This window comes from Amphiprion ocellaris, chromosome 9 (genome assembly GCF_022539595.1).
Source record: "Amphiprion ocellaris isolate individual 3 ecotype Okinawa chromosome 9, ASM2253959v1, whole genome shotgun sequence".
Taxonomy (NCBI): domain Eukaryota; kingdom Metazoa; phylum Chordata; class Actinopteri; family Pomacentridae; genus Amphiprion; species Amphiprion ocellaris.
In genome coordinates, this window is record NC_072774.1 from 13,094,516 (window position 1) to 13,116,831 (window position 22,316).

Here is a 22,316-nt window from a genome sequence, read left to right on the forward strand (position 1 = left end):
TACTATGGCTCCTTTTATACCTCCTGATTACTGCTGCCACTCTTTTTCTACTTCTTTGAGTTGTTCACAGATCTCCCTTTATCCATATCCTTTCCAATTTTTGAGTTCTTCTGGCAATTTTCTTCCACATGGAACCATGATGCAGACATGCAGATTGACAACCCATAGGTCCAAAACTGAGACAGTTCTGCTGTCCACCCATTTTAGAGCTTTATTCATGCAGTTAGGCTGGTTGGAAATTATAAGTGGACTCAGTTTAGTTTCAGTGATCGCAGGTTTTCAAACTTTGTGGCAGTTTCTACTTTGGAACCTGTATTTTCAGTGTAGTTTTTCTAAAATGTTTGATTATCAAGAAGAGAAAACACTCAATGTTTCAACTCAGAAATAATGCAACTCCTGTAAGGTAATAATTTTTTTAAATGATTATTTTAACATTTAAGTGCATCTTAAATTAAATAGAGGTCTTCAATGGCCTTAAGAACTTAAAGTTGACACTGCATTTGACCATTTATTTCATTCAGTGCATAAGTCTACTTATCACAGTCCCCCTCTGCTCATGTGCCTATTTGTTTCTTAACTGTTCCTTGACTTGGACGCTAAACAGTCATTGTGCAGTATCCATGCATGTGTATGTGTATTTGACACCATAAGGTTGTTTTCACATTCATTTGCTACATATTTACAAAATCTGAAGCCAGGACCTTGGAAAAGATTAAGCTGGCGGACACCAGATAGTGAGGCTACATTAACACTCCATCTCTTAGTCAGCCTAAAACGGTTTGCTTTGTTTGCTCTGGTTGGCTTGGAGGAAAAACATGCTGACAAACCACAAAAAATCAGAACAAAAGACAGGAATCAGTCTGAACACTCAAACTCCGCAGTTTATCATGATCGTTGTTTGATTCCAGTCCAATGTAACACAGTACAGAGGCAAAAAAAACACAAGTCACTGTACTTACAAATGGGACTCCATGCAGATATAGATTTTACTTTATGATTAAAAATATTAAGCCAGAATGTTGTAGGACTGCAATGTTGATGTTCAGCTGTTTTGTTGTACATACAGGATGCACAACACTGTGCATATTAGCTGGAACGGAAATTCTGGACTGGGCTTGGAAAGTATATATCTCAAACACTCCCCTCCCACAACAGCTGTCATTAGGAGGCATTTCAAGGGGAAAAATCCACCCTCAGACACTCTGACATTAGTTCTGACAATGTGTGTGTTTTTAGGTTCTATCTTTCCCACTAAAACAGTAAACTAAAATGACTGCACAGACAAGTTTTCTTCAGCTGTGTACGTACATCAGCAAGAGTAAAATACATGTAAAACATTTCTATCTGATGAAAAACAGACAGCGACAGCCTGTATATAACTTAAAGCCACAGCATAGGTTGTCAAAGTTGGTGGGTTTCTCAAGTTCCTTCTGATGAATCTGGTCAAGGCCAGTGAAATAATCACCTCACATTAACAGATTAGAACAGTTTGCACTTTTTACTGACACTGCACAAAAACTGGTAACAGTGGTTACTGGTGAAATGCATGTGCAAGGAAAACAGACATTATCAGACATCTTGATAAGGCAGCATGCATGCTCGTGCTACAGTTCAAACCATTAAAGCATGCAAGACCACGAGAATTTGAATGTGTACATACAGTGACAAAACGAAGCTGTAGACATTAAAGCAATATGCAACATTTTCATCTGGGGTTGCATTTCTGTGGAGTCTGTTAAGGAAAATGTATGATTTTTGTGCTGTCAGAGTCCAGTCTTCACACATGATATTCCTTTCTCTCTGTTGTCTCTTAAAAGTTCAAGTCATCATAAAAATGTGTAAAAATAGGAACTAGATTATATACAAGACTGGCCAAATACACTGGAATACACACTGCCAGGACACTTAGAATCTACTTTCATTAAAGTATCTGTTGTAAAAATGTTAACTATTATGTCCATGTTTTAAATACACCTCTCACAGCACAACAAACCAAACTGTAGCAGTAAATCAGAAACTATGATCACTGGATTTCATGGGCTTCATTCTCCAAGTTGCCGGAGTCTTCCTGAATTGTGCTACATATCATCCACTGCTTGACATAGTTTGAATTTGAATTTTTGTGCTCCTGGAATAAATCAGAGTCCTTGTGCTCTGCTGTGTTTGAGTCTGAGGCGCCGGGGCTGCTGCACTCTCCAAAACCACTGTCAATGGTGTCCAAGTCTACGTGAGGGTAGCCGTCTTCTGACTGCTCGTTCGACACAAACGAGTCCAGCGATACCCTCTCTGGTTCATTAAACTGGGCATGTTGCTCAAAGTTTATATTTTCCACCAACAGGTCACTGATTATATCATGTTGTCGAGCCATCCCGTTCATTTGAGGTTCATCCGAATCATAACCAGCATTCTCTCTGTTGTCTTCCTCAAATGAACCGAAGCTTTCTCCATCTTGGTAACTTCTGAGGGTGTTCATGGAGCTCTGTGATGAGACCTCCTCCTCAAACTCTTCTCCGGAGAGGGTGACAGTATGGATAGAGATGTGGCCCGTGGAGTGGCTGGTACCCTGCGAACTGCCGCCATCCTGGAGGTGCAGCAGCGGGTTGCTGGGAGGCTGCAGCATATTGACAAAAGAGCCTCCGACTTGTTTCGTCTCGCTGTCCTCAGTGTAGCTTTGCTTCTTGTTGTTCCACTGAAGGACGTCATGCTGGGTCTCGCTGATCACCTGAGCGTTGGAGCTGATCATTAGGTAATCGTACTCGCTGAAGACAGGCTTCACCCACTCCTACAACAAAGCAAATGGAAGACATTAACTTGAGTGCAGGTTTGAATAACTTGTAGCACAAAACTGGAGATTTCAGGAAGAATCTGTTGTGCAAAGAGTTAAGCTACATCCCCAATATGATGCACAATCAATTGAATATTAATCTCAATCATGATTGTGGCTTTAACATAACTGACTATGATAATGACAGAATGACTGATAAGATCCACATGTAAACCACGCTAAATCTGATATTAGAACATCTTATTTCTTTCTTTTTTTTCCTACAGTAATTTTTGGTCCTACAGCTGTGTGAGCTGATGCACTGCAAAAACTGAACACGGAGACTAGAGGCTTCTCTGTGCATAGTCAAATTAAATGTCATTTTGGCCATAAATACGAAGCTCCAGTGTTCACATTAACAGATTTATATTTTAAAACGCATGTCTTCTACTGTCCATATATCTCCAATCTTTTAGCACTCTGTTTTAGTTTAACACTGGGGTTGCATTTTAGTCACAGCAGGCAGAAGACACAGGCACATGTTTCCTAATTGGTTATTATCAGTTATTTTGTGTCCTTCCCTGATTCAACAGCATTTGACCCTCTTCTGGACCAAAAAAAAAATAAAGACATCAACATTGAATACCAGCAGTTATTTCAATATTGCTGACCTTGTTGTGCAGTTAAATTCAGAATTTTATTGTACCACGACTTCTGTCAGGCAGAATTAATCAGCCGAACCTCGGTTTCATGTGTATACCGGCATGTACATGCTCAGTGTCTGGTAAGTGGTCATGTGACAGTACTATGAACCAGGATGCACTGTAAGATCCTTGGACAGAAGTCTTTTGTGAGTTTGCAGTTCGCAACAATGTGCCTGACAAAATCATGTCGACTGAGTCAGTGACCTCTTCTAAATGGTTTGTTTCCTCATTTTGAGTGTTGATTTCCTTTAAATTGTCTTTTATTTCTTTAAAGAAATGCTTTTACCTTTCCCAACACTGTATTAATTTTATATAAACACAATCATAGTTTTATCTGCTATGAATTGTGGTCATGTAAAGCACTTTGTAACTTAGGCTTCATAAAGATTATTATCGCAATTTTTGTGTTAGTATGAACAGGGATTGTTTCTGAAATGGAGCTAAAACGCTTGTCTGGACAAAGACCGTTTCAGTTTTTAAACATTAACGTTACTAAAAATACATTAGTGTTGAAATAGCTTCAGCGAGAAATCACAGTCATATCCAGACAGTAAATAAAATCTAGGGGCAGCAACTTAGACAAGCACTAAGGCACGGCAGGTCTAACTAGGCAAATGCAATAATATCTTCAGGTTCTAGCTTCAAAGCTAGCATGCACGACACAAAAGTTGTCTTGATAAGAAGAAAGCAAATAATGTTTAACATAAAAGGAGGCTTTCACACTGCTTCTGCCTTTGTGTGTTTTTTTTGTGTTTGCTGAGATAAAGAGATTTCAGTTTTCTTTCATTACTCTGGACATAGACTGCAATGTTTTCACTGTTTCTATCTTTCTTTATTTTATTTTTTAAAATAGTACCTATAGATACTGTGGTATGAGGTCAATAATTACATTATTTTTGAATATTTTAAAATGTCTTTAACACATCCCTGATTCAGACTATTGTTCCCATGTCTTTAAATAAAGAGCCACCATAATTGTGTCAACAAAGTCATCTCTCTCCAGCTTCAATGTTTGGGAATCACTGACCTCTACCATCATGAAGTGCTTGAAAAGGCTAATCATGAAGCACTTCAAATCCATCCTCCCTCTAACTGAGCTAACATGTCACGGAGGATACTATCTCCTCTGCTCTCCATCCAGCCTTCACCCATCTGGACACAAACAACTCATATGTGAGCAAGCTTGGTGAGACGATGACACGTGGGCCTCAGCCTCTCTCGATGTAACCGGTTGCTTGATTTCCTGACTGAGAGACCACAAGTTGTATGGGCTGAAAATAACATTTCAATCACCATTTCACCGAGTATGAGGGCCCCCAAAGGATGCGTACTCTGTCCCCTGCTCTTCACTCTACTAACACATGACTTTAAGCCCAATTACAGCTCCAACCCACATCATTACGATTGACACAACTGTAGTGAGTCTCACCGGCAACAATAAACTATGGGAAAGAAGTGAACCAGCTGGTCATGTGGCTTAAGAATCACAATCTCTTCCTAATTGTGAAGAAAACAAATTAGATTGTTACTGACTTCAGGAGAGCTCACATCCAACAAACCCTCTTTCTGACCATCAACTTTGCTGCTGTGGAGCAGGTGAGCAGGTTTTTGGGGGCGAGTATCGCAGAGGACCTGGACAAACAGCACGTCACTGGTCAAGCAGCACCTCTACTTCCTAACTTCACTTTGGTGCCCCACTCTCAACACTCATGGACATTGTCATAGACAGCTTCTTCTACCAGACCATCAGGATGCTAAACACTCCCCTCTGCCTCCATTGGACTGTAACACATTTCCCCACCTGTACTTATTTGCACTGTATTTATATATTGCATCCTGTTCTATCTTATATGTGAGTATATGCATATACACATGTAGAGATACTGACAATCAAGTTCACTTTGACTTTGAAGTAAAAAGTGCACAAAGTCTTTCATATTAAAGCAAAGAGCCTTGTCTTTGTCGAAACTTTTTTCCCCCCACCAACTCTGCGTGTTTGAACTGTGGTTGAGACACTTGGGCAAGTACCTAAACATATTTCACAACGTTCAGCAGGATTTAAACATTTAGCTGCTATTGCAAATGACCATACATGTTAAAATGGCAAACCTGACGGAAGACAGACATTATACTGATTTGATTAATTTTCCCAATAAAGATACAAAATGGTAGCACAATGTGAAAAAAACATGCAATGACTACTTTTTTTAGATAACAGTAACTACATTTATGCTGCTAACATTGATGTACTTTTACTTACGTAGATTTTGTCATGCAGGAATTGTACTTGTAATGGATTATTTTTACATTGCTGTATTTGTAATTTTACCCAAGTAAAGGATCTGAATACTTCTTCCACTATATTACTCTCCCACAATTTTATCAGAGCTTTACAGCTACTTTTGCAGTCACCTATAGCCTCTGTGCAGCAAGCTGATGCCCAGATAAGCATGAATCAGTTCCTTGGTGCAAATGCCACCACATCCTGAAGCACAAAGCTCATCAGCACCACTGAACTATCTCTACAGTGCAAGCAGTTTGCATCACAGGGGTGAGAGACGGTGCAGTCAAAGTAGGACATTCTGAAAGCAATTCAAATCCTTAACCTGTCATACACAAATGATGAGCTCTTTTTTGAGAATTTCACACTTCAGACATGTTTTGTTTCAGTCTCACACTATGACCCAGTAGCACTGATGATGCAATATAAGGTGTTGCGATCATCATTCAAATGAGTACAGTATGGTGCTGCTCCTTCATTCATGAGATACTACTGTTTATGATGAAGGGCTGGTGGCAAATCAATACTTTAAAGTATTTAATACTAAACACCGGGAACAAAATCAGCCTGCCGCACATGGGAAGAGTTTCATAAGACAGTATAAGGGTAAATGCAACAGTCATGGTGAAAACAACTGATGAAATAATTATTAACTATCAAAGCTGCCTTCGTTCAATCAAATGTTTCCACTTCACTGAAAGTTTTAGAAAAATCTCAAGAAATGCATGTTTTCAACAGTGTTCTGTTGCTCTTACGGTTGTATTTTACATTTATTATGATCAAGACAGTGATCTTACAAGTTGATATCCTGTTTTCAGTTTTTTATTTATATTTTATTTTATTTTATTTTATTTAGCTTAACACATTGATTTTATAGGTCTTTAGTATATTTTCTGTCTTGCTTCTTTGCACATCTTTTTGTTGTTGCCTGCCTTATAACATCTGAAGCACCCTGGTCAACTCTTTTGTTTCATTTTCTCTGTAGTGGTTCCTTTCTCTTAGTGTTTTGTCTCAGATATTTGATGCAGCAGCGCACTCTGCTGAACAATATTTGTAACTGCAAACAGGTCTAAAACATGAATTGAGATTTTTGTGCTGGTTTACTGTCTAAGGTATAATTATAACTATGACAGAATCATATCACAGAAATTTTGACAGAATATCTTCACAAAATGAGAATCACGAGTAAGACACATGAAGGTGTTTGTACTGTCACTTTGCTTAAAGTGTTCAGTAAATTTAGAAAACTGTATACCTGTAAAGCATTTGGCGCACAAAAGATAAATTTTAAAAAAAGAACTGCAACATTAGAATCAGTGACACCAGACAATGTCCAGAATCTCAGTCAAATTGTAATAATACACAGCAATATATATGTCAAAATCCTCATGCCTTTCTTTGCAGTAATGTCATACTAAGCAGATGTACTTAAATGTAAATTGATTACTTTGAAGCCTACACAGACATTTAGATATACAGTCTGCATTCAATCTGCTTTGAGATTAAAAAAAAAAAAAAGCAAACATGAAGATTAAACAGATACAGAGAGAATAATTTACATATGGGGAAAATACAAAAGGTAATGGTAGATGCAGAAAGAAGATAATCGTAAAACATTAGTAAAACAGAAAAAAATGCTAACCACAAAGTTTTGCCTCTGTGTCCCCATCAGGTGAAAAACAGGCTGTTTTTAGAATGACACAATGGCAAATCAAAGGTCTGAAATACAGACACCGGGGGTATTTTCCACTGGGGTGGAACAGGTCTGACTGTCATATACAAATATCTACCCACAGCATGTCAGACAGATAAATGAAAAGCCTCTTGAAGCCCCTACACAATGACTCATTCACATCATGGAAGCCCTTAAATGTGAAGTGAAGGGAAAGTCCCAGCAGACAGGGTCCAGATGTGCTGAAAGTCCCCTCTAGGGCAGCACCTGCTGGGCTGAACTGGAAACTACACACAGTGAAATGAGCCAAATGCGTTTTGTTTTCTCTTACCTTGAAGTTTCCATCATAGTTGTGGTACAGGGGCTTGAAAAACTCATTGGGCTTGGGGACATAGGTAATCAGCTCAAGCTTTTTTTGCCAACACCTGAAACAAATGTGAAATGATTTTAGAACAACAAAAGAGACGGAGAATGAAAAGGGACATTCATATGACAGTGCAGTGTCACTTTAAGATGGAGGAGATTTCATTTTCGGTATGTGAGCTGTGCAAAGGTGACATTTTGACCAAGACGCAACAGCTTTCTAAATCATATCCAGTAATGCTGATAGCACAAAGTACAAACAGTACTAAGCTGAGCTCATGAGTCAAAGTCAGATCTATGATAATAAATGAACCCACGCTCAACCTTTCAGTGCGCTAAGATGAAGGATGCCTCATAGAGTGACAGAATGTGAACTAAAGCTGTTTTACAGAAGCCATCACACACTGTATTCTGAACATTCTCATCTAAAGTAAATGTCACTTTTAGTTCATCGTTACAACTTAACAATTTACCAGGATTCAATGTTTTACACTGCTGACGGAATCTCTAACAAGACACAGTAGTTTGGTGTGTTGGCTCATATAACAAATTGTATCATTAACATTAAAGTAACAGAATTCAAAAACAAAATACTGCCACACAACTCAGGCCAACAATATGGCAAAGGTGTGCTATTTGAGACGCTGAATAGGTCAGACAGACACACTCAGTTTCCAGTTAATTAGACACACCTAGCTAAAACTAAAGCAGTCACAAACAATGTTGATGACAAATGTAAGGATGCCAGTCAGCAGCCTTATGAAAATTTTTGAGGATTTTGAAGAAATAAAAAAAAAACTGTCAGCTACACATAGAGTATCTTTGTGTTAAAGAGCCAAAATTTTGCTTTTTTGGGTTTTCTCTTTCATTTTCTGTCTTTTGTTTTTTGAAACGGCTGCCAAATCACAAAGCTATAAGTCCAGACAGAAGAGAGATACTAGCCCTGACTTTAAACACTGCACCTTTGAAGTCCAAGCTTTTCTGTTGTTACTCATCTACCTCATCATGTAACATATTTGCATAGCGCTAGTTTGACTCTCAAAGAATAAGCAGCTTCCTCTTATTCTGCCATTATTTCCTCATCACAACTACATCTATGTACTTATTGATGTGGGGTTGCAGTATAGCATCTCTCATTGGACCAGATGATCAATCAGAGGGGCTTAAAGAGACAGGAGCTATAACAGAGTGTTTGAGACAGAAGGGTGAAAAGATGTCCTGCACCAATGTACACCAACAGTGTGTTTTTTGAACATCAAAGCATGTAAACATATTCTAGGAAACCCCCAAAATAAAATTCAACACCTATAACAATGGGCTCTTTAAAACAGCTTAGTCTGGTATGGTTGTATATATGTCTAACACTTCTAGTAACCAAAAATCTCATCAAGCAAACCCTGTGACTTTCCTATATAAGTGTGCATCAGTTGCATTCAAGCCAAACAAGTTCACACAATGCTGATGAAGTCTGCCAGTGCTAAATAAATCTGTCTGTACATCAACTCGCTTAAGAGGGGTGCAACCATAGTAACCAAAAAGACTACAGCAGCTAAGAACATAGTGGAACCTATGGAGGAGAAGCCTCGGGTGAATCCATGAAAAAAATTGAGCTGCTCCAAATAAATAAACGTCAGAGGAAGTATTACAGTAGTTAGTTGCGCACATCCACCCTGGATGTTTAAATACTGTTAAAAAAAAAAAAACAATTTCTGCCATTGTTTGATAGGCATAGAGAGAAACAGGAAATGTGAATTAAGAGAGCAGCAGAATGAATAAAAGCAGCAATGCACCAGGTTACCCTTTACAAAAACATACTATAGGATGCTCTTAACCATGTAAAACAAATATGCTGAACAAAAAGCACCAACATCTGCATATTTATTGCTGTATTGCCAATAATTGTGTTGTTTTTACTATATTCACTGGGAAGACATAAATAAATATCTTGAGCTACTGGGAAAATAAAAAATCAATTTTATTGTATTCAACTGAGCTGCAATAAATCCATCCTCATGAAGGTTAAACTGTTCAGTTTTGTTGAAACTGTTTTGGAGAGGTGTTGAACTGAGAGGTGCTTTTTATATTTCACCTCTGTCTGGGTTTTTCCGGGCTCAAGATGCGCGTTTAGGGGGTGACTACACACAACTGTAAGCATGACAACTCCATGTATAGTAAAGGCAATGAGTCTGTGTTATATTATTTGAAAGAAATCTATATGTTTCCCTGTTATTTCTTACCATTTGATCAACAAACTGTCTACTATGCCTCTGGTAATAAACCCCCATTTAACAAAACTGGTTCAAAAATTGATTTGCTGTTTCTCCTTAATTGTTGTCATTTGGTATTTGTTATTTTTCTTTGGTGCTTGCTTAAACCTTGCTTAACACAAAAACACTTTTCTGCATAACACAATACAGTTCAACAGCTCCACAGACTGTAGACTCCAAAATGACCATAAAGGTGAATCAATGCCTCTCTCAACCAGTTTCATCTAAAATTTAACCTTCATGAATGTTACTTTTAGCTATGTGAACCTATTCAGCTTACAACACAAATGTATGTAATGCATATGCACACGCTGTTAGTAATACAATAATTCAATGCAAGGAGCTTATGTGCACTGTGCATAGAACCAAACCCGGATGCAAATATCATATACCACAGAAGAATCATTATATCAGCATCTGAACTGGATGCAAACTAAAACAGAAAAAATGAAAATACTGAGTACAAGTACTTGTGTGTGTTTCTTGTAACTGTGTGCCCTTAATAGGCGAGGTGTTCTCAGTTCTGTAGCACTGATGCTCTGCATGACTTCCTATGTCTGCTAGCCATTTCAGTGCAATGAGTTGCTGCACATACAGCGCTGCAGTGGTTTCTCTATATGTGGGAGGTGATGCCAGGAAAGTGTAGATTGAAGCAGTGAGATGCTTTGTTAATCATTTACTGGAAGGCAAAGTGTTGCTGACCTTAAGTGTTAATATGCTTCCTCTCTAAGTGATTCTCTTGTACAATTAATGAAGGTTGAGTTGTGTGTAAACTCAAAAAGAAACGTGTCCTCAGGCTCGATTTGAGTTTATTTTATTTCAAACCCCAAAAAAATCCAGTGTTTCAAAGTACTTACGGTTTTTGGAAATAACCCAGCAATAGGAGGCAAAGGAGAAGAGTGATGGGAAGCGACACAAACCACCAAGAGCGAGCAATTCCTGAAAAGGGAACACATCAAATATGTACAGAGAGATTATGATGAACAAACTTATATTTTAAGTTTGTATGTGTGAGAAAACAATGCAGAAGAACACATGTATGATGTGACGTGTAGAGACACATAAAGATAACCACGACTGTGATTATATCAAGGTTCCAGCATGGAAGGTAAAATGCTCTTCTACCTTCAACTTCTGCAGCAGTTCCTGTTGTTCTCCATTCGGCAGAAGGACTAAATTCACTCCATGGACCCCGATAGACCGTAGAATACACTCTGGCCTGAACATCCACGGTATAGCTGACATGTGGTTCCAGTCGCTTGTGTTGTAATGGTAAGTACATCTCATTCACTGGAAGGGTAAGAACTGGATCCTGTTAGGAAGGAATAAAAAACACAACAGCTCTGAATGGGAGTTACGAGCAGAAAATGTTGACAATAATGTAATGTTCTGCAACAGAATCGTAAGTCAACTTTTTGCCCATTTATTACCTTTAACAAGTCTCTACTTTCTCTTATGCGCACCGTGTATGCAAGATCATACAAGTTTTTTTTGTGGCTGTCCCAAGTGATGTTGTAGAAATCATCCATGTTTGCCACTTGAACATTGAAAGGAGGTGAAGGTTTCACTGTGAAAACAGAGTCCCAGGGGGATATTATGAAAATGAAAATGTGTGCATGCCAGCAACGCTCTATACCACAAATGGCAGCTGAATATTATTTTTAGCATTCAGAGGCTGAAGCAGGTGGGTGGAAGTTTTCAAACCAATGACAATTCAGGTGAGTTGGGGAAGTTTTTAGTATGATTCTTGTCATCACTGGATTTTCTGAACTTTCCAACAAAATAGTAAATGACCGAACCCTCTGAACCCCAAGCAGTTTCTGGGTGTTTGTTTTTTTGCTCCTGTTACATTTTCACTCACTGTGGGCTTATTTTTGGATGCAATATCACGCTACGCAAAGTTTTAATGTCATTAATCATAAAAAAATACATAAAATGAAAGTAGAATTTATTTAATTCATCAAAGATAAAAAAAGTGGAATCAATAAGTTCAAATTGCTCACAGCTGTTACTGATCTATTTATTTTCATTTTGAATTTTTACCGATTCTTGCCTCCTCTCTGGTCTTTGTAAATAAAGCCTGCAGTTCACCCGAATAGTCAAATGTTTGCCACATACAAACATGGACAAACAGTACATTTTTAGGAAATTCCTTATACAAATCACATGCATCACAATTCTAAGCTTTGATTTGACTCATTTTCTTAACAGAAGTGCACAATACACCTGATTAGTTAAAACAGAATGTTCGATGTCTGTTTTTGCAGTTCCTGGCTCTTATAAATGGTGACACTTTAGTAATTTTTGAATGGTTTTTGATGGTTTGGGCATCCAGAGGGTTAATGTTCTGTCATGTATGACAACGATTAGTTTGGTTATGATCAACAAGGGAGAAAATATGTGAAGTGTCTGAAATGCTTCCTCTTAAAAATGCCACTAAACATCACTGAACATCATGGGCGACCTATTAACTGTCTGAGATCGTGGTTTTTAAGGTTAGTGTTATGTGTTCAGCAGCAATGACAAATACTGAAATGTCAAATTGAGTAGTTACCATCAGTTGAACCTACCCACATCACTCAGTGCCCAGGTGGATGACTCACTGTTCGTCATTACTTGGTTATTTTGTTCACCGACTGTCGTAGTGCACATTGAACCAATGGATGTAACGTCATCAAGTGTATCCAGTATCATTTCACACCAGGAGGAAGGCGGATTGATAACACAGCTGCCATTAACCTCAAGTACTGCATCCCTTTAACAGAAAAATTGTGGGATAAAATCAGTAATGACCTGTCAGACAGCAACAATTCGAGAATAGCCCTGAAGCAGCAATGTATGTAACTGAAACAACACAGACCAAACAAAGACTTGTGTTGTTTACCTGTCTGGAAAGAACAGACATCTCATAGTAATGCTTCTTGTTAGTACTTTTCAAAAATTATAATTTCCCAAAGCCCACTAGAGGTGCAACAATGAATCAATTAATTGCCAATTATGAAATTAATCTCCAAGTATTTTCATAATCAATTCATCCATTTGAGCAGCCCTTTTTAAGAAAAAAAAATGAAGTCTCTAATTCCAGCTTCTTAAATGCGAACATTTCTTTGTTTCTTTCCTTCTCTATTACAGTAAGCCAAATAGCTTTGGGTTTTGGACAAAACAAGATATTTTCAAGTATCATCTTGGGCATTGTGAGTAAACAATGCTTAGTTTTTGTGAGAGTTTTGATAAAGTGCAGCCACCAGGGAGCACTTACGAGTAAAAATGTCACCCACAAGTACATATAGTACCTTGGTGTTGGTTGGTGTCTAATATTAAGATTGAAAGCATTCTTTTATTGTTAGCCCTTTAGAGTGAAACAAAAACAGCTAATCCCCGGGCTACCGTCTAAATTCAAGCATGCGGTGTAATTCTAATTGTGTATTATACATTTTCATAAAGCATCTTTCTTAAGTGTCACTTACATCAACTTGCGCTTGCAACTAATTTCAAGGAGGACAGGATACGTCGGCATCAAGCCTGAACAGGAACAGTTCACTGACGTATCGTAGTCTGTTGAGCAGGTGACATTGCACAAAGACGCAACTGCAGAAGCAAAAAAGAAAAATGCCGTCAGATGTAGAAGCTGTATTTACTAAATTTAACATTTGTTCTCTACAAATCTCTACTCCTTTAAATGATTTACTAAATACAGCAATGTCCGCCAATTCAGGAAGCTAATTTTCTAGGAAAATGTAGCCGAAAATCCAACATCAAGACAAATACACAATAATGTACAGTAGGCTCATGTTAATGGAGACAATAAACTTGGGACAGGTTCTTAGAAATCACTAGAAGAAAAAAAAAGAGAAAAAAACACTGATAGGGTAAGCCAACTTACCGCTGTGAAAAAAACAAGTGAGGCCCCACAGCAACAATAGGAACAGAGGTTTGAAAGCCATGGGGACGACCCACTGTTATCAGCCGCTGGGCAGACAGGCGGAAACAGCAGCTGAAACTAAATATAGAGATAGCCGTTAGACCTTTGTTTTGGCTAAAAGTAACAAAAAAAAAAGTTTAAAATAGCAAAAATAAATTCTGTTGCTGAAATTTGTTGCTAAATCGCGCCACAGGCTGGTCACAAAAATAAGACAATGGATTAAAAAAAAAAAATCCTAAACATCGGTAAACATCATTATTAGCATCAACTAGCAGTTACACATTTATGTTACATATAATTATAAATACATTCATATTCACAGAACACAAACATTTATTTTCTAGAATTAAAAAGCGATTAAATGAATTATAGAATATATATGAAACCAGAAAACATTTTAAAAAGCAGCACTTCATTAATATTTTCTGTTCTTGTTAATTAAAAGTCAACAATCTTACCTTTTTATTTTAAAATACTCCAACTTAATCAGTGAACAAGCAAACCGAGTCACTAAACTACTGATGTCTGTGTGAGAAAAGTGAGTGGAACAGCGCTGAGGCTGTCACAGTGAAGGCGTCATCACCAGTTGCGTGACTAAGGATGTGGTTTTCAGACTATTTGAGTGGTGTTGGTGTGGTGCCTTCCCACCACATCCACATTACAGTTATGAATATGCAACAGATACTCGGAGTGAAAAAAAGTCAACAGGAAATTATCAGGGGCAAAATAATTGTCATGTTTGTGTCACCTAATTCTAACAAAAAGGAAGACAAAAGTAGATTTTTTTAAAAGAACCTAATCAATTTGAAGTTTGGGAGAGGAACAGCGATGATGTATGTCAAGCAGCAGAAACCAAATCCTTTGCAAACGGTTTGTGTTTTACTGACGGTCAGAAAATGCATTAAGGCAAAGCACCTATAAGCTTATATCACTAGAACATTTAATCAAAACACAACCAATAAATGTTTCAGTACTGAAACAGCTCTCAATTCTGCATCACAGATGTCCTTTTAAGACCCCCATCACACATGTATAATAATAGTTAATCAGGGGCTTTGAGTGTTATGTGTCTAAAGTAATACGAGTTGTAATTCTAATGCAAATCCTGTCAGTGCTCACTAATTAACTCTCTCAACCCCAAAACCTCCCAGCAGGTTTGCTTGGCACGTTTTCCTTAAAATAAATAAATAAATAAATAAATAAATAAATAAATAATCATCAAAATCATACAAATTATCTTGACCAGAAACTGTTAAAACAGAAAGCATGGTTGAATTTTTTACTTTGTGACTGGAATATTAATCAGTTTTGAGCTTAAAATTGTGATGCTTCATTTATAAATTTGGCCAAAATAAACCGCCTGCACCACATACTGTTAAAAAAACAAAAAACAAAATAACTAACAATCCTACACTTCATGCTGCAACTGGTGAGTCATGACCAACTCAGCTGCCACCAACAGTCACGTGACAAAAATTCTGTGAATATTCAGCTGAACTGGAGTCTGTGTTTACACAGAGCAGAGAGGAGATATGGATGCAAACAAATTAGGGACTGAATAACAAAATAATTGCATCATAACTCAAGAAAATAGTTTGAAGGTAGCAAAAATGTGAATAGTTAAATATGTACAGCAGGTGGAGCCCTCATTTTTTCCAGTATTGATCACACTTTTGGGAATTGGAAATTTGTCAATAGTAGGTTATTTGATGAATGTTGAAAATTAGACATTCATAGTGCATTTTTAACAATTTATGGCATTATGACTTTGTTGTACTGCACAGAAGACATGTTTGAGCCCTCTTTACATATAGCCATGGTGGTGCGGTTTCTGCAAAGATGTAGGACTTTGTATCGCAGTGAAAAAATAGTTGACAGTGAGCAAAATTTTGACAGGTGCAAAAAACACCCAGAAAACTGCTTGGGGTTCTGAAGGCTACACATTAAAAATAAAATCTTCCCCAAGTAGTTTGTGTGTTACTAACGGTCACAAAATACATTAACTGCTGCACAGCACCTCTTTTCTCATATCATTTCTAACATTTACTAATAACACAACCGATACATGTTTCAGTACTGAAACGATTCTAAATTATGCACCAGAGATGTTTTTTTCACACCTTTCAAAAGACCCTTATTATACATTAGCAATAACACTTTATCAGGGGTTTCCAGTGGATTCCAGCAGGGTGCAACGTGACTGAAGCTTTATGAGTCACAAACCTGCTGCAGAGCCCCTCAGTACTCACTTATTAAAGTAGCTCTGAATGTCATTATGCATGATTTTGTGTTGGATTACATTCTCCACTAGGAGTTGAACCATACGGATCACAATCCAGGTGTAAATAATTTCTCATCTAAACTATATTATTGCAAAAAAAACATGTTTTTTTTGTGTAATGGATGGGCCTGTGTGGGAGTGACACCACTATGTAGGTGTGAAGACAACTCTAGTTCATTGTCACTGTATCAGTATTAGTCAAAGCCAAATGTCAGCAGCTTAGCACCTGCTGTGCTCTGGACCACGTAAGCAGGTGATATTCAATATAACAATATAAGCTCATGGTCACCATTATAGCCTATGAATAATGTTGACTACAAAAGAAACAAAATCATTTATAGATAGAGGCATCAAAACATTTAAAATAAAAGAAAGGAGAAGGTGTCAAGCCAGGCATGGAGTAAACAGTGGACTGATTCACCCTTCAGTAACTGTTTAACACCCAAGGGCCATATAGGCCGCCTGGATTTTTTTTTATTTGGGCTGTGAAAGAGTCAGAAATCATACTATGAGAGATTGCTTTTACCCTTTCTTCAGAACAACCTAAACTTTCAATATATGGCAATATCTGACATAAACTAAGTGTTTAGACAATGTAACAATAAAGTGGAGAAAAACAAAAAACTGACTTGGCTTTTTCAGGATTTTACTAAATTTGGAACTGGAGTTGAATATAAACAAAATATTAGACAACAAAAATGTAAAATATGAACCATAATAAATATTTGCAAAAACTGTAATTTTATAATACTTGTAAAATGGGAGCAGCGCCGCCAACATGGGATTTAAAGGGTTAAAGAAAAGCAGTACAACAGATCTGACTATGACTTGTATCAAAGTCTGAAAAGCACCATGAGTAAAATATACATGCATAAAGCTGGTAATCCATAAATTCAATTTAAGATTTGGTGTAGAGCTCCAGAACTAATTCAAATATTGCAAAAATTGCAGTATGCCAAGTACAACATCCAAATAACAGGATTTGCAATTTTTTGATTCAGGTAAAATGCATCACAACAAACTATTATAAAAGCACGGCGGTGCAACAGAGATCATATTCTCCAGAGATCGCATCAAAAAAATACATCATTTTCAGAATAGTTTTACTTGTGTTTTACTCACATTCCCTCTATAATGTCAGTAATGTTACTTTTTTCTTCTGTCAGTTCTATTTCGCAGATCAAGTAGCAACAATTATGATCTCAGTTTAACACAAAACCCTTGTCCTCCTGGTATTTCTTCACCTGTAATATATATGTTTAGTAGATGTTGTCTTAATATTATTATAATTAGATTTGCAAAAACAGTATCAACATATTTTGTGACATTTGAAAGAAAGAGTATGAAATGCATCTTCTGACCAGCAGGCAGCAACAGCACCTGCATTATAAGGGCCAGAGGGCGGAGGTCTGAGCTGCTGCAGTTGGAACCTCTTCAAGCAAACAGCCTAAACACAGTTGCTGTGTCTTGTACAAACACATCACAACCACTGGATGTCACTGTGTATGAGGTTTTACCTGCTGAGCTTTCATTTTTTCTCATTTTACAAGTAGAAATGACTGAAAAAGTCTGTTTCTGTTTACTCAACATGTCTGTGAGAATTTGCAGTAAAACTTTTGGTCATAATCAGTATGAAGTCATGCAAAGGCAGATATGTAAAGGGATACACAAGCTTGTTTAACCAATGAAAGATTAGTAATAGAGAAGGAGAGAAAATGAGGTGAGAAATGGAGGCAGTCATTTTTCCATGTTGGATAATGTCATATTTTCTGCATGGCTATGGTACTTGAAGTTAAAAACCCAAAGCTCACATTCAGGTCACTGCAGAAATGACCAAGTTATGCTGCCAAAAGTCCTTCCATCTAGCTGTGAAAGTCTGAATTGCTGTGAAGAATAGAGAAGATACGACGAAATAACAGACTGCCTAAGATGTTTTGTCATTTAAATTCTCAGTTTTGTTGGACTCTGCTAAATGATAAAACTGATTGCTGCCTTTTTGTTGTCTTCATTGACGAGGTCTTTGTTATTGCATTCTCTTTTGTAATTCTGTGAATTTAACATTTTTGAAGCATTCATTACTGGGCTACCGCTTTGTTTGGTTTCACTTATTCTCCAAACTCAGTTCTCCAGTTTTAAAATGCATCAAATCACCCTTGGAAAACAGTACCTGAGTTTTAAGACCATTTGTGTAGTATATTTTAAAAGGTGCAACAGTATTTCTCAGGTCATTTTGAAGCTTAATGCTAATCATTCTGGTAATTTAATACACTCTTCTGCTTATTTTCACAGCAAGAGCAAATGTATAATATTAAAATGTACACTGCTGAGTTAAATCATTATGATCACCCCTGTCTAACATGTTGCTGGTCCTTTCAGTGCAGCCAAAAACTACTTGACATTCCCTCTGCAAGACTTCTGAATGTCCTTGCAGGTAAAAAAGAAAACATCGAAATTACATCTTTTTAGCAGAGCAAGAAACTGTGAAAACAGAAAGAACTGAGATTTTCAACTTTCAAATGTTCCATGTGTGACAAAAAAACTTTGTGATATTTTATCAAAATCCCTTTATTCTACACATTCCCTCATCAAAAATAAAACATTTGCACCAGAAAAAGCAAAAAAAAAAGTCTGCGCTTCACAGCACAAACCAATTGTGAAGTGACTGTTGCCTGCGACCAACAGTCACTTCACAAAAATATCAGGGACTTTTTAGGAGAGCTGTGCTACCAAAAGGCCAAGTTGAGAGGACTAGAGCGGCTAGTTAAACATAATTGATGAATAAAAGAAATGCGGCATAATTCAAAAATGAGACACAGTGTAGCAATTATTGACAACTTGAATCCAGTTGAATCAAAGACTTCTTTAGTTTTTCTGTTTTTATGGCATATGTTATAACTTCCATGCTACTACTACTTATGGTTGTGCTGCACAACTTTCTATTGCAGTGAGAAATGAGCCCACACTGAGTGAACATATGCCAGGAGCAAAATGTACTAGAGGTTCAGTTGTGAGTTGTGAATTGGAGTCACTGCAAAACAGACTTATTCCAGCACATCCCACAATACCCTGCTGTCAGTGATTTCTACCCTCTAAAAACTACTGGTAGGAAATCACCACTACTGCCTGGAAGTAACCACCTTTTATCCTGTTTTAGAAATGCTTTGACCTGGTGGGCCACATCACTTGGGCCCTGTCAGAGTGGCTCAGGACTTCACACCTGATATTTTCTGTTGCTGTTTTGTAGTGAACTGACATACACTAACCGTTTAATATATCCCAGACGTAGTCATCAGCTGTTGTTGCAAGATAATCTACATTATTCCATTTATCGATTAAAAGATCAGAATATATTCTTTGATAAGAGATACAGTTTTACTTGTTCAAGTTATTTTATTGCTGACGATATGCCCCACTGTTCTGCCATTCTTAACTCTGGTATTTTTTGGTAAAAAACAGGTAGAGTTACCTGAGTGTCATGTAATGCAATCATGCAACACAATTGAACATTTTTCAACATTTGATCCCTTTGTGGTCAAGTGCAGATTAAAAATGAGAAAAACCTATATTGAAGCACAACAATATGAAATTGTGATACCAAGAAATTAAGAAATGTTGAATTAAAATCAATTGGAATATTAGACACAGAGTTAAAATAACCTACCTCTGTTCAGGAGATTCAGTCCATGACATCCTCCAATACTCATAAATATTTCCACTTGATGAGGATGATTGCAGGCTGTTGCTGTTTTAACACTGGACTGATGGCATTTCCGATATAGGAGTCTGTAGTGTTCATGGAGGATGGGAGATCTGTTAGGCTGAAGTGCCACACAAATGGATGATGCTGCAGAAATGCCATCATTGAAGTCTGTAGAGACTGGTGAAGGTGGCGCTGTTTCATGACAGAAAGAGAAAATGATGGACAAACAACAGAGAACCACGTCTTTATGTGAGGTGAGTGGGTTCAGACTGATACCAGGGAATCAGCCTTTCTTTTCAGTTGAAGGTACCTAACTACATTTACCCAAGCGCAGTGCTTAAATACAAATTTATGGTACTTCTACTTGACATTTTATTTCGCCAATTCACATACTGTACTTTTTACTTAGCAATATTTATCTGACACCTCTGATCTTTCACAATTTTTTTAAAAAATGCACACAAAACATATGAAGAGCTTATGAAATATGATTTTATTTTAAATTATAAACTAACAGATTATACAAGTCCTGACGAAACGTTGTCAGTTTATCAGTCAACTGACAGAAAGTTAGAACACATTGTGACAGCTGTTTAGAGAACCTGATATCACATTTCTCACTATTTTCACAATTGTAGTAAAACGAACAATCAGTTGATTAATGGAGAAAATAATCAGCAGATTTACAATGAATGAAAACAATCTTTAGCTGCTGCTTGGCACCAAATATTTTAAAATGAGCTCCACTTCAGCCAACTACAACAGTAAAATCTTATTTTTACATAAATGCATGAGAAATAATATATAACCCAATAACAGTCACAGGGGACATTTTCTGTACGGAGTAATTTTTCTACATTGTCATGATCATGCTTGCTAGGGTTGAACATATCGTTGATTTTAAATTGCAGTTTGAAGTAGTGTAATTAACAAATCACAAAAGCTACAATTTAGGATACAGACTTTGCAGCATTTCTGACTCAGGGTTTAAACGGTTGCATTTGTAGTTTCAGGAATTAATGCTGTCCTCCTTATGTTACAATCACGCTTTTGACCATGTCTCATGTGGCAATGCTCCACAACATGTTTTAAATCTGCTACACGGTGAATATCTGCTACACGGTGAATACTGAACTTAAGCTTCACTTGAAACCATTATATTGTAAATCAAATGGTCATATCTGCCACTGCACCTACAAATATTTTATCCAAATTGTTCGGCCCTCATACTTGCATATTTTGTCGTAGAGTGACATTTATAACGTAGGTATTTTACTTGGAACTGAGCTTTTACGGTGTGATATTTGGTACTTTCACATAAAGTAAGGGATGTGATCATTTCCTCCACCTGTGCAAGCAGTGGAATTAAAATGGTGAGACTACAAACCTGCAGAGAGACCTTGAGCTATATGAGCGATGCTATAAAAGATCTGGTAACCATGTAGGAATAAAAACAATGAATGAAAACTTTAAATAAGTGTTTTTGTGAAAAATACCTCCCTTTTCAGGTCTGACATGATTGACAGTGAGGGGAAAAACATTCCTCTGAGGGATTATCAGCATTCACAATAACTACTGACACACACGGACCTACTTTTAGTAACGGGAACAGAAGCATCCTCCCAGCTCGTACTTACTGGGGAAATCCGCTGTGAGGTTCGGCTTGTTTCGTTTTCACATCGTGGACAAAGTGTTGACTCCTTCATACAGCAAAACCACCAACGCAGTTTGAGTTTGTCTCAACCAGTCTTGGTCTGTTAAAGCCACCAACCGCTGACACTCGTGAAAATTAACCTCACCCATTGAGTGGATTTTAACAGTATTTTGGATTTTCAACTAATAGCCTCACCGCTAGCTCTTGTAACTAACTGGCAGCTAGTTTTTAAAAGACCGTTAGCGAGCTCAAAAACCCGTTAGCGTCTAGATTCCGTCGTTAGCTGTAGCTGTTAGCGCCTTTTTCACAACAAACGAGATATCTGTACAGGAAGAATATACATGTCTAGTTCGACAATTTGGTAAATTTTTTTATCAAGCGTTCAAAAAAAGTGAATTTCAGCAGCTACAGTTATCAGTGCGGACTTCTTCGTGTGTGTTTAGTCCGTGTTTATATTTACAGACGACATAAAACCACAGTGCCGACTTGTGGTGTAACTGTGTCACTGCAGGCACTGAAAAAAATGCTGTAGAAAAGAACTACATACTGCAATAATTTAAGTCATTTGATCTGTTGAAGACTACAGAACAAAAATATAAACACAACATGTGTTACTTTATTAAATTCTATCCATTATTAAGACAGGGGAGTAAGTATTTTAAAGTATTTAGTTGGAGGCCTTTGCAACTCTGCTGCAGTAAGGTCTGC

General features: G+C 37.3%; 1 protein-coding gene across 2 annotated transcripts; it reads right to left on the bottom strand.

The window, feature by feature from the left end:
- Positions 1 to 855: 855 nt before the first annotated feature.
- Positions 856 to 22,034, bottom strand: il21r.1 (interleukin 21 receptor, tandem duplicate 1). 2 transcript variants are annotated; one of them, XM_023286207.3, is made up of 10 exons: positions 21,592 to 22,034; positions 19,916 to 20,146; positions 13,935 to 14,051; positions 13,519 to 13,639; positions 12,622 to 12,806; positions 11,482 to 11,618; positions 11,177 to 11,363; positions 10,909 to 10,990; positions 7,753 to 7,846; positions 856 to 2,782 (listed from the first exon to the last, which is right to left on the bottom strand). In XM_023286207.3, the coding sequence occupies exons 3-10, from the start codon at positions 13,993 to 13,995 to the stop codon at positions 2,024 to 2,026; spliced, it is 1,626 nt and encodes a 541-aa protein (XP_023141975.1). In that variant the 5' UTR covers positions 13,996 to 14,051; positions 19,916 to 20,146; positions 21,592 to 22,034; the 3' UTR covers positions 856 to 2,023. The 2 variants fall into 2 exon arrangements, with proteins under 2 accessions (XP_023141975.1, XP_023141977.1); XM_023286209.3 differs by lacking the exons at positions 19,916 to 20,146; positions 21,592 to 22,034 and adding an exon at positions 14,432 to 17,191.
- Positions 22,035 to 22,316: the final 282 nt, after the last annotated feature.

Coding starts and splice junctions, on each gene's coding strand:
- il21r.1 (XM_023286207.3), bottom strand. CDS start 13,995: ATGGCTTTCAAACCTCTGTTCCTATTGTTGCTGTGGGGCCTCACTTGT. Junction 7,847..10,908: donor CTGGGTTATTTCCAAAAACC/GTAAGTACTTTG, acceptor CATTTGTTTCAG/GTGTTGGCAAAAAAAGCTTG. Junction 2,783..7,752: donor ACTATGATGGAAACTTCAAG/GTAAGAGAAAAC, acceptor GCTTTGTTGTAG/GAGTGGGTGAAGCCTGTCTT.